The sequence below is a fragment of the Eublepharis macularius genome, chromosome 2 (genome assembly GCF_028583425.1).
Source record: "Eublepharis macularius isolate TG4126 chromosome 2, MPM_Emac_v1.0, whole genome shotgun sequence".
Taxonomy (NCBI): Eukaryota; Metazoa; Chordata; class Lepidosauria; order Squamata; family Eublepharidae; genus Eublepharis; species Eublepharis macularius.
Window position 1 is genome coordinate 131,457,514 of NC_072791.1, and position 12,724 is coordinate 131,470,237.

At 40.6% G+C, this 12,724-nt stretch overlaps 1 protein-coding gene across 1 annotated transcript in view; it reads left to right on the top strand.

The window, feature by feature from the left end:
* The window catches only part of OSBPL5 (oxysterol binding protein like 5), a 173,134-nt gene that overhangs the window by 84,989 nt on the left and 75,421 nt on the right, over positions 1 to 12,724 (top strand). Inside the window, exons 2-3 of the mRNA XM_054972130.1 lie at positions 2,613 to 2,769; positions 7,901 to 7,974. Coding sequence (XP_054828105.1) covers positions 2,634 to 2,769; positions 7,901 to 7,974 — 210 coding nt within the window. The 5' untranslated portion in view covers positions 2,613 to 2,633. The remainder of the gene's footprint in view (positions 1 to 2,612; positions 2,770 to 7,900; positions 7,975 to 12,724) is intronic.

Sequence of the window (12,724 nt, forward strand, 5' to 3'; positions counted from 1 at the left end):
CTGTGAATTTGAAAAGCAAATTCAAGAGGTGTAAAATCAAACTGGGTCCCTTTGTTGGGTGACCCCAGGCAGGGTTATGGACTTTCATGTAAAGAGAGTTCCACTTGAACTTCTTTGTACAGGCCATCGTTTGTTATAATAGCTGTTTTTGGCTATTCAAAATATTTAATTCTCTTGTAAAATTAAATTATATTTGTGGTAAACCTTGACATCTTATTTATTTTTTAAAAATGTATTCTTCACTTCTGCTCTTCTAAGGGCCACCAAGGCAGTTAACAAACTAAAACATACGTACTAAACTCACATTATAAAACCATTAAAATTAAGCCAAACACATCATAAAAGAGTTAAAACAAAACTTAAAATATAAACAATTAAAATATAAACAATTAAAACATTTAAAACAATTAAAATATTGGGCATGAGAGAGGGATCACTGAGGGTATGCCAAATGAAACAAACGTCTTCATCCACTTGCAGAAGATGGCAGAATATGCAGAAAAGCAAAATATAAATGCCTTAAAATACAGTAATGGAAAAACAGCGCTGGGATGGTGGCAACCCTGACTAACAGTAGGATAATTATTAGGGTTGCTAAGAGGCCTGGGCAAAAAAATGTATCCTCCTAAAGGACAGAAACTTCGTCCACATCTCAGAGGTCAATATTCAAGAACATGGGAAGAGGTAGCTGTTGGATTCCTGAATTTCAACATGTGAGGATAAGCTCTTGCTTATAGTATATGTTTATTATCTCCTCCTCAAATATGTGATTTCTGTGAGCAGCTCACTTGTTTATCACATGCTAGCATTGCAGCAGTGACATAAGCTCTTGTGATTAATTCTCTCTTAATACATCCCTGGCAGGCAACTCATCTCTGTTCCCTACAGCTTGCTTATGTAGGCCTGTTTACTAGTTTGAGCATACACAGAATCCTGCCCGAATCTCCTCCCTTTCCTCTGTTGGCTTCTTTTAAAGAGGCATCCTAACCTATTAGCATTAGCCCTATCCATTTTTATTGCTGTCTTTGCTTCTTTTTTTTTAATAAGAAAAGAGTCTTATTTAGATAGGTGTTTGTGGTAAGGGTATTTTAAAGACTGTATCAGCAGTGTTTAACACTGACCAGGCCCAATGACCTGGTCAGATCACAAGGACACAAATGGTTCATTTGTTAATTAGAAGATTTATGCCACCCTTTCCCCCCTTTCACTCTGCTTCCCCAGATGTCCTGACAATACTGTAATGGCTTGGTGGAAGAGGGGGCAACTGTCACATTTGAGAGTCCTACTCTGCTGCCTCCTGCATTTGCCTTTCCCAGCAGGAAATCATAGTTCACTCCTGAGGTCCCTGGGACAACGCACAGGCCTCTGGGGCAATTTCCCATTTTTGGAGGAAATGGGTCAGTCAAACATGTCTATTTTCATTTCATAAGATATCCTGCATTCTAAAAATGTTAGGGTCAGTGTTGTGTTGTGATTTCCCTACCTGAATCATCTGAGGTCTTGCATGTGGCCAGACATCCCTGATAATTCTTGGTTATATGTATACACACTCTATGATTTTACCAACTACATTCTATGGATAATACCTCCTCTAAGGAAATGAATTATTTATATGGGTGGAATATCACTGAAGCAACTTGATTTGTGGCACCTGTTTACATACTGAAGAAGACACATGGTGGTGATCCTGGAAAGGCAGGGAATCCCTGACTATGTTTTGTGGACCAGGAAGATCGAGTTCCAGCCAGTGCCTAAAGCTGTGTCTTTAGCCTGATTCGCAGACGTCAGCAGAAGATAAAGTTTATCCCTAATCGATGTATTGTCGAAGGCTTTCACGGCCAGAGAACGATGGTTGTTGTGGGTTTTCCGGGCTGTATTGCCGTGGTCTTGGCATTGTAGTTCCTGACGTTTCGCCAGCAGCTGTGGCTGGCATCTTCAGAGGTGTAGCACCAAAAGACAGAGATCTCTCAGTGTCTGAGAGACACTGAAGATGCCAGCCACAGCTGCTGGCGAAACGTCAGGAACTACAATGCCAAGACCACGGCAATACAGCCCGGAAAACCCACAACAACCATTATCCCTAATCATTTACCTGATGCTTTCTGAAATTCAGATTGCTGCTGAATGCACAAGATAATGCTAGGGCAGGATTTCCCCCTATTTTCTGTGATAATTTGGCAGTGAAGCTCAAAAATCCGGTTCTAAAAATTGTGTACGAAACTGATTTGCTTCTGGAGTAGAAAAATAATCTTATAAGACCTGAAGAACATCACCTTTTTTCTTACATGAATGGGAACAGTAGAAACAAAATATAGTCTTTGTGGCCCTGATGTAGATACCAGATATTTATCAAATGTTATATTTTCATTTAGCTAGCCCAACTCTAAAATAAGGAATATTATCCTGGCTCAATTAAAAAACAAACATTTGAAAATTATTTTTTGTAACTCTGAAGTATATAGCTTCATGCTAATATTGTTTAGCTATAGCTATCTAATTTTTTTTAAAAAAAAACTACAGTCAGATCCAATCCTGCAATGGAAATCTGGGTGTGACATATATATTTCCTGTTAATTGGTGCAAATTGTTATATTTCTCTTATTTCCTTTTAGAAAACCCCCACAGCTCATGCCATGAAGGAAGAGAATTTTCTTCGACGCAGGTTCTCACTCTGCCCTGCCTCATCTACTCCTCAGAAGATTGACCCTCGTAAGCTGACCCGAAACCTGTTTTTTGGGGCTGATAATGAGATCTACCCACTCAGCCCAGGTGAGTGTTCCCTTTGATTTCGTAATATGCTATGCATTCTGCAAGATATAACAGGTGGGTGAGGGTGTTTGTACTTTAAGGAAGGGATGCCTCTCACTCAGTTTGGTCTTCATGTTACTATACAATAGTATTTTTATAGGTTGGGATCTAAAAAACTCCTTTTGCAATCCTCCTCCCCCAGCTTTGATCACTGCAGGCAAAAAGGAGCAGTTGGCAATGCACTGCAGTAATCCCTCCACTCACATAACACAATTTGTCTGCCCTCCTATAACTATCTTACACTGTCTTCCTTCAACAGAGAAAGATTTCCTCCATTAGAAAATGACGGATACATAAAAATTATTTTTTCTTTTTTGAAGAAAATCTTTTTCAATTGGAGGAAAACTTGGTGGAAGGGAATTGTAGGGCTCAGCTATATGAAACGTGACATGAGTCAAGTGGCCTGATTTGTGTCACATGGGACATCAGGAAACAAAATGTTTCCAAGTGCGGCAGGACCAGATTCAGCTCATAAGTGGAATGTTGGGGCGGGGGCGGGGAGCAGCTTTAGCTTTCTGTCCCATACCATGCTCCCATGCTGTATGTGGCTCTGCAGCACTTTGAAACATTTGTTCCCAGTGTTATTCATGATACAAGTCAGGGGTTGTGTGACACAATTTACTGGAAAAGGAGGAGGTTCGTGGACTATCGAGCCAGTTTGGTGTAGCGGTTAAGAGCACGGGACTCTAATCTGGAGAACAGGGTTTGATTCCCCACTCCTCCACTTGAAGCCAGCTGGGTGACCTTGGGCTAGTCACAGTTCCCTAGAGCTCTCTCAGCCCTGCCCACCTCACAGGGTGTTATTTTGTGGGGATAATAATGGCATACTTTGTAAATCGTTCTGAGTGGGTGTTAAGTCATCCTGAAGGGCGGTATATAAATCGAATGATGTTGTTGTTGTTGTCCAAGGCTCCAAGCAGTAGAATTTCTCACCTTGAGATTGTTTTTCAGTGACTTCCATTCCTATAATCGGCATGATAAAAAATAGGGGCAGATTAGGATGTTAAAATATCCTTGGAGCAAGTGGAGTCATTTGCTCTTTGCTATCAGCGGCTCTCTAGAGCAGCAGCAGTCCATTGGGAACTTTTCCAGTAAGTTAAGGGTCCAGTACAACCCTGATCATAAGTTGTTGTCGTTTTTTAAATGTGTATAAACACCCATGTATACACACATATGTGGAAAGAGCTATAGAAGCCTAAGTGGTTCCCACCTTTGCCATCTGTAGATGCCTTCTCCTTGAGCTTTGAGAAACACAGCATTCGGCAAATGAGAAGTAATTGGAACTGAGCCATTCAGGGACAATGTTCTTTTTCTCTCCTCCCATCTCCCCTTTTCCCATTTAATGTCTAATTGTAGAAAGATAAGACGCTTGTCCTGAGCTCATGGGATAAGTTTTGGGTTACCAGTATTCAAATTCCTGTTGAATTTCTACCTGTCTTACAGGCACTAAAGGTTTGGATGGAATAGATAACACATTTAAATAACTTTAATATTGGCGTGCTCCAGTTTATCACAAAGAGGTAAAATAAAACTTCACCTACTAAAAAAATCCTCTTTCTACAACTAATGAAGGCATGAGAGCACTGCCGTCTTTTGTTTCTGGTTGTTCCAAGGTGATTATTCAACATTAGTTTTAACCAAATGCAAAAGTGGAAAAGCTTCAAGAGTGAGGAAGTGTGATAGAGGTAGGGCTAAGTAATGAGGCGTCTTTTTCAGACAAGTTCAACAGAGATATCCAGAGCAAGGGTTGATTCCCAACCTCTTTGATCCTGCAGGCACCTTTGGAATTCAGACACAGGGAGGCAGAGCCAACCACAGAATGTCAGGGAGTATGATCATGTATAATGTTAACAGTAACTCTTCAAAGTTTCAGCAGAAGCTCTATTCAACAAAATGCCTTTCAACATGAACATATTGTTTAAAAGTATGTTCTTGTATGTACATAGCTTACCTTCATTCATGCAGTGAAAATGTTTGTGCCATGGTGGCAGCTGCTGCCAAAGCAACTTTTAAAAACTGCACGTCCAATCAGATAGCCAGTTGCCAATCAGAAGCCCTGCTGGGCAAAAGCCCCACCTCACCCCACCCACTTTTCTAAAAATATTTGATGGTGGGTACCATGTTGGGGACCCCTGTTCTAGAGTTATTACTTTTTGAATAGCACCTAAAAGCAATCTGAGGAACCTGCACACGCACACAAGGCAAATGGGTCAGGTAACTGTAAAGACATAGCAGATGAGCTAGTCAAACAGGTGGTAACCCTGGGTATATATTACCACATTAAGGAACCTACCTTAAAGAAGAAACAAAAATGATACCTGTTGAATCTCTACATATCATGCATCTATTAAAGGAACCCAGGTTTTGTCAGAAAAAAATGTAAACCCAACTAACTAATCATGGTTACTACAGTAGGTATCTTCTGATCTTTCTAGCATGGTTATTAGCTAGAACTAACTTCATTTTTTCCTGATAGGTTTGGTCCTTTAATAAATGCATGATACTCAGAAATTCAACAAGTGCCACTTTGCCTGAAGCTATATGGAGGAGCACCTCTCAGATGTGCCCCTTTTTGAGACCTGATCCTGAATATTTCCGTGTTCTCCAGGTGTTTTGTAGTTTGGTTTCATGAGTGTTTGCTCAGATGTAAAGTCCCACTGTGGTGTTGTGCTTACTCCCAGAGGAATGTGTGTCAGATTACAGGCTAATGCACATAACTGGCAGGGAGGAACAAACCCATTTGATAAGTTCATTCATCGTTATAGGCTGCACTTTTCCTCCCCCTACAGTGTTGTTTGTTATGGATATTACGCCTAAAAGAACATGAAAAGGTAATTTGTTTTTGTGAAAGTAATGTGTTTCTCCATGGCCAATCTAAGGTAGCTAATGTTCCACCTGCCAAGATTATTGCTTAGCAGCAAAGTAAACTGAAGAAGGGAGAAGGATAGGATCCACCTGCTTTTTTAACAGGCTCTGGCAACACTTTTAGTGTGCAGGATAAGGCCTAGGAGGCATCAGTAACTTGAATAAACATCTTGAAGTTTCAGTATCACAAGTTTCATTCAGGTGTCCTTTATGGGTGAAAGCCCAGTGGGATGAAGTTACAGTTCTCTAGGAGGTCTGACATGTTGTTCCAGTAGCTGTCTTTTGAAGTTCTTAAATAGGATTAGATTTGGGTTCTGAGGACAACCTCTCTTTTCCTAGTTCAGTAAGTTAATTTAGGTGTTCTTCCTATCTTTTTTAAAGCATATTATTTATACTTGTAGTGCAGTATAATTTTGTTGTAGTATGGGGGGGGGTTACATATACGTTTCTGTTTCTCAAACCTTTTAAGACTTGTTGTAAGTAGTAACAGTATTCCTCAGAGTTAGGATCCAGAGACCTTTTGTCTATGTATTAAATGGAGCTTTCCCCCTCCTGAAGTGGCAAGAAGTGGGGTTTGAGGCCACTGGAGAAGCATTTAAATAGGAGCTCTGTTAAAACCATTTTATGTAAAAGCTACTATAATTAACAGTGAACCTAAAGAGATTGTGGATCAAAATTTAGGCCTATACAAAGCTGTTAGATTAATGCTACTAAGTGATGTTTAGGCTGTAGTCTAGTGCATACATACTTGGTTGTAAATCCTATTGAAATCATTGAGACTTACTGCCAAGTAAATGTGTTTTGCATTAGGGTATTAGTAAAAGAAAAAAGAACTGGAAAATATTCCTGGTGTTCCTAATGCCATGATAGAACTGGGGGGGGGGAGCCTAAGATAGCAGCACTTTGTTCCTTAAGGCATAAATCAATAAGCGGGGGATGGTGTTATTTTTTTAGCTGTCAGAGGGATAACTTTGCATATTTGTGAACGGTGCATTAGACTTGTGATTCCCATTAAAATTAATTGGCAGTCTGGACCATATGTTCTCTTTCAGTGAAATGAATTTACTGAGAAAGGAAGAAAATTTGTTCAGTAATCACCCACCCTTGTAAACACTGTTGTACAGATGCTTAGTATGTAAGTAATATTTAAGAATGACAGGACAAGGATGGCCCCAGTTCTAATATTTGCTTTGCAGCAGCTCCACTGACAATGCTGTAAGTCTCGTCTTAAGGCAGAGGTTATAAATCTTGGTCAAAAAAAGCCTTTCAAGTTGAGAAATATCTATTTGGACTTTCCCCTTGAGAGACAGAACTGTTGTTCATTCCAGGCATACTAGACCAATCACTGAGAGAGGCAGAGAGACTTACATGTTTTGAGGAACTGCAGTGAAGCTATGACGGACAACCGCCCCTTTAACTCCCACATTGTGAGCAGATTTCCCCACCAAAATTTGCCTACTTTGGCTGAGCCGCCCGAAGTGGCATGTTAATATTTGTGGTTTAGAAAGGCTGTTTGTCCCACCCTGACAGTCACATATAATTTTGGCTTTTAGCCCAGCCCAGGAACGTGATGGGGAGAAGCAGGAGCCTTCTTCCTTTTTGTTGGAAATGGCATTGGAGACATGTGTGACCCAATCCAATTAATGTGATCTCAGAAATAAATACCACAGAATTTGGTGAGGCTTACTCCAGAGTAAGTGTCCGTAGGATGAGAGATGTGTGTGGCCGTCAATTGATAAACTGCAAACCAAGTAATAACTTAGATTTGTGAATGGAACATCATAGATACAATACTATACATGCATCTTTCCTATATGTTTGCAATACCTCTGGTACAACAACATGCAGTGGGATCTGTTCATATGTTTAGCTGCTAGTTATCTGTAGTAGAGAAGTCAGGTGATAGACCTGCCTGGGTGAACTAAGCCTTAAGCTAAAGGAGTAAGTAGCAAAAATTCCAAGTTCCAAATCATATATAGAAACCGCATAACCTATTGTTTTTATAACTATGATGTATGTATGTGATCAGTTCTTTACATCCTCTTCCATGATAAATGGCTGGTTTACCTAAAATCACTGCATATTCCTATAGTTACCAACCTGCTTCTGTGCTGGGATGAGAAAATCTTGTTTGTCATAGAAATAGAGACTTTTCTAAGATTATTTTTTTTTAGTAATTGCAGTTTTTCCACAATTTCCATATTTTTCTTGTGTTATTATGTTTCAGGGAAAGACATGGATGGAAATGCATTGTCCATGCTGAAGGATGAGATTCCCCAGACACCAAACTCTATTAATAAGGTAACAAGTCTTAAAAGAGTGCTCATCTTTTTGAGACCAAAATAAAGAGTATATTATTAAGTATCATCTTGTGAATGATATTTTTAGAATTGTTCTGTAATAAATAGTGTTGCCTCCATGCCTGTAATGCCAGGGAAGTATAAACCAGCCCCTGTTGTATGTAAGTGGAATTATCCATCTATGTTCTCAGTGCACAGGGGACAAGTGGAGTTTCCTTCATTTTGTATTCCTGTTTTCTTAAAATATGTTGTGCATATTAATCTACATTGTAAAAATATATAAATATTCACACTGGAAACAAGGTTCCTGAAATAAATGTATATATTGTTCAACCTTTCATCACATAGCTTTTAAAGAAATTAGAGCCCATAGGTTAGTTTCTACCAGCTTTCCGCTGATGGAAGCAGATCATTCTTTATGTTCACCTTTCCCCCAGCTGCTTCTTTAAGCCCCCCACAGCTGTGATGGGGATCATGGATTCACGCATATACTGTAAGTTGGGGAGCTGCACTGAGGATGGGAATTAGGTGAAGTCGTCCTTCCTCTTTCTTGTTCTCGAGGAGAGCTAGTAGGATCAAACTGCATATTTTAAGCTTTAAAAAAGGTGGTTTATCAAGTAGTGAGTTTATCAAAGTAGCGAGTATTTAAATAGTTACTAACATATAAATGACACTTGTAAAATCTGAAAAATATGGAGAACCTGCTGGGGGAAATATAACATTGTGTAAAGATGGTGAATTTTAACATCTGTAGAGGTGTATTACAGAAAAAAATTTAGAACATAAGATGACCTTTGTTGGATCATACTAATGGTCTATCTAGTCCAGCATCCTGTTTGACACAGGATGTCAGCCGGTTTCCCTAGGGGACCAGCAAACAGGGCATAGATGCTGCTTCCTGATTCTGCCTCCTAGCATTCATAGTTAGGTTTACTGCCTCTGCATGTGAATGTTCCCTTTAGTCACCATTGCTAGTAGTCATTGATAGATCTATCCTCCATGAATCTGTCTAACTCCCTTTTAAAGGTATGGCTATCGGTATGTCCATTGACAGAGAATCCCACAATTTATTCATTGAGTAAAGAAGTATTTCCTTTTATCTATCCTGAATCTACTGTCCATCAGCTTCATTGTGTGGCCCCTGCTTGCAATATAAATGGCCGGGCAGCCGCATAGTAAGGTGGCCATCTAGAGTTGCCAGGTCCCCCAGGTCCAAACCGGAGGTCATGGGAGGACATGGGGGCTTTGGGCCTTATCTTCATTATCGTGCTGGAAATTATGTCATTCCTAGCGTGACAATAAAGGCTCTGGAGCACATGGGAGGGCGCCCCAGAGATCCTGGGCTCTTTCCTGCACCTTTCCCCCCTTCCAGCCAGGTAAGTAGTGGCAGGGGGCAGAGGCTGGGAGACTAGGAAACCCTAAGGCCATCTGTATTCAACTATAGTTTACTTAAGATGAGTAGCCATGCTTGTCTGCTGTAGAACTACAGGATATGAGTCCAGTAACACCTTAGAGACCAACAAGATTTTCAGAGTGTAAGCTTTCGAGAGTCAGAGTTCCCTTCTTCATGTCTGACTCATATCCTGCTGTACATATAGCTTGTCCAGTTCAGATATCATGGGGAAGTGGAGGAGGGACCGGACATTCATAAATGGAAGAAGGAACACATAGTGGCCCATGTTCCCAAACTATAGTTTGGGCATGCTGCATCATCTGAACCCATTGACTATGGAGGAAATCAGATTCCTCCTCATATGCCTTTTACAGCAGCTTCATCTGCAGATATCAGCAGGAGAGAATGCTTGCTCCAGGCAGTGAAAAGTGTCAGTGTTGACTTCTGCAAATCAAATAGCTATTAAAGCCATAGTAAAAGGCCAAGCCACTCTTTTTTGCCAGTTGGCAACCCTGGATATTGTTTCAGCTGTCCAAATTATAGAATTACAAACATCCAACAGATTATTAATGTGCTATAAATCTCACCCATGTAAAAATAACTTAATGTTAATAAAAATATACCAACTGAAGATACATGAAGAGGAGCCTCTGGTGGTTCTCATTTACTCATTTTAATGTATTGCAAGAGAGTATTCTTATGTAAATAAAATTTTAAAATCAGATGGTTTGCATAGGAACTGTGACTTCACTGAATGTGTGGGTAGAAGACAGCTTGTCCAGACAGCAACTACAAGCCACAGACAGAAGTAATCTGGAAAAGGCCTGAATACTAGGATGTGACCCTATCTTAATTTTATATGATTAAGGGTAAGAGAGCATCCCTAATAACCCAGACTAGCTCAGTCTCATCAGAGCTCAGAAGCTATGCAGGGTAGCCCTCACTCGGTACTTGGATGGGAGACTAGCAAGGAAGACTGAGGATGCTCTGCAGGGGAAGGCAATGGCAAACCACCTTTGCTCATCTCTTGCCTTGAAAACCCCATGGGTTGCCATAAGTTGGCCTAACCTACTTAATCAGTTTTTTGTAATATTAAAGTTGAGAGAAGAGAATCATGTTTGCCTCTGTGAGCTCCTTAGACATCGGGCAAATAGATAAGGGAGCAGATTTCCATAAGAGTTTGGGAATCTTTCATGCAGCTGAGGCTGATGAAGATAGGTGCATGAAGGTCACAAGGAGAAATATAACTGGAAATAAGGACACCTGGGGAGGGATGCATGAAGATGTAAGCAAGGATCCCAGTGAATTCTGTACTAATAAAAAGTGAAAGGTAGCAATGGAGATGTATTTGCAGTACAGCTGACTTTGTAGTTACAGCACAGTACAGGCTTTGGGTTTACTGTTCCCTTCCTAGAAGTTGGTTTTTATGTCCCGACTGAGAAAACTAGCTTTCTAATGTCAAGTAACGAAGTGGAAACCTATTTTGGGAAAGGTACTGAAGTGACAATCCCACTTCACGCCTTCTGAAATGATTTAAGCTTTTTGGTTATTTCTGACCTTGCCAAGGACACTGGAATCGCATCTCTGATTTGAGGCAAAAGAAAGATGTCATATATTTATATACTTCAGTCCCTTTTCATAGCAGTAGATACCACCAAGTATGTTGATCACTTTCTCCTAGTCATTCATAATGTCATATCAAAGAACTCATTGATAATGAGGGAAAATGTATTTGAGAAGAAAAGCAACATCTGAGGTAATATAACATCTACAGTCAGTCAGTGTTCCCAGAGTAAGTCTGAGGAGCTGGTTCAGTCAACAGTATCAACAGGCATCAGGGCTTTTTTTCTGGAAAAAGAGGTGGTGGAACTCTCGAGGGAAATGAGGGAGAAACACATGGAAGAAAAGTATTGCTGCTTTCAAATGCCCCACTGCTTTTTTCAGCTGAGGGAGGAGGAGGAGGAGGTCCCTCCTCCCTCTCCCCCCAGCTAAAAAAGCTGCTGGCATTTTAAAATGTTTTTTTTCAGCTGATGGGAGGGGAATCCCCCATCCTGTCACCTAAAAGAACCCCTGCCGGCTTTGAAAACAGCAACACTTTTCCTGCGAGGCAAGAAAAGTGTTGCTGCTTTAAAATGTCCCGCTGCTTTTTTCAGCTGGGTGGGGGTCCCTCCTCCCCCTCCCCTCAGCTGAAAAAAGCAAGCGGCCGTTTAGAAGCAGTGTTGCTGCTTTCAAGGCCTGCAGCTTTTTTTCAGCTGATGGGGGATCCTCCTCCCATCAGCTGAAAAGTGGTGGGCTTTGAAAGCAACACTTTTCTTGCCATTTGCAAGTGGCAAGGAAAGTGTTGCTCTTTGCCCAAAGCTAAAGAGCTGGATGCCTTGGGCTGCGCATAGGAGGAAACAGTATCAGGGGGTGGGGCCACCAGACGTGATTATTTTCATGAGGTGCTGGAACTCCATTCCACTGCGTTCCCACTAAAAAAAAGCCCTGACTGGCATATAGTATAAGTGTCTAGGTCTTTGAACTGGCATCACAAATTGATTATAGCCCTATTTACTAGTGGAACAAATTGGCCCCAGTTCTGGTTACATTTAAAAGTGGCTTGCTCTGTAGCTAGGAGTCAAAGAAGTCCAAACCAGACTCAGTTGGCAGGAAGAATAAGACACAGAGTAGGTCAGTCCAGGTGGGTTTGATTTAGGAACAAAATGTTCTTTGTGTTCTGTGAGTACTGTATTTAGTGTCCAAGCATTCTAGGGATATTTACTATTGCCAAAGCAAGAATTTCTTTTGATATTTTATCCCAATGTCCTCCATACACAAATGGTGTGTGCACTGGCATTTGAAGGTTTTATTTTATTAGACTGGCTTTCTTCAAAAGTAGACTATTATCTGGCCTGGATTTCCCTTTACCTCCTAGTTTGCATTGTGATACAGCAGGCAATTATGAATTAACCAGGTAGACCCAATCCAGACAGAAGGTAGCAAGCATAAATGATGTGAAATCTCAGACTATGAGACTAAGGCTCAAGCCCCCACTCTGTTATGAAGCTTACCTTTTGGGTCTCAGCTGGCTAAGAACATTTTCATTAAAGGAAGGGTGGGATAAAGATACCATAATATGCACTTCCAGTTTTCAAATGGCAGCTTACAAAGAGCTGTTCTATTGGACCAGATCCTAAGCTGGTTTGGGTTTGTTATAACAGGTTTATGAAAGGTTCATTCACACAGGTGAGTCTTTGTCCATTTGGTATTATTTTAAATGAAATGCATGTTTAAGTGTTAAGCTTCAGACTCATGGAAGCTCAATGGTTGAACTCAGCAAGAGAAGATTCTTTGCCATCCTTTTGTCTCTGTCAGTCTG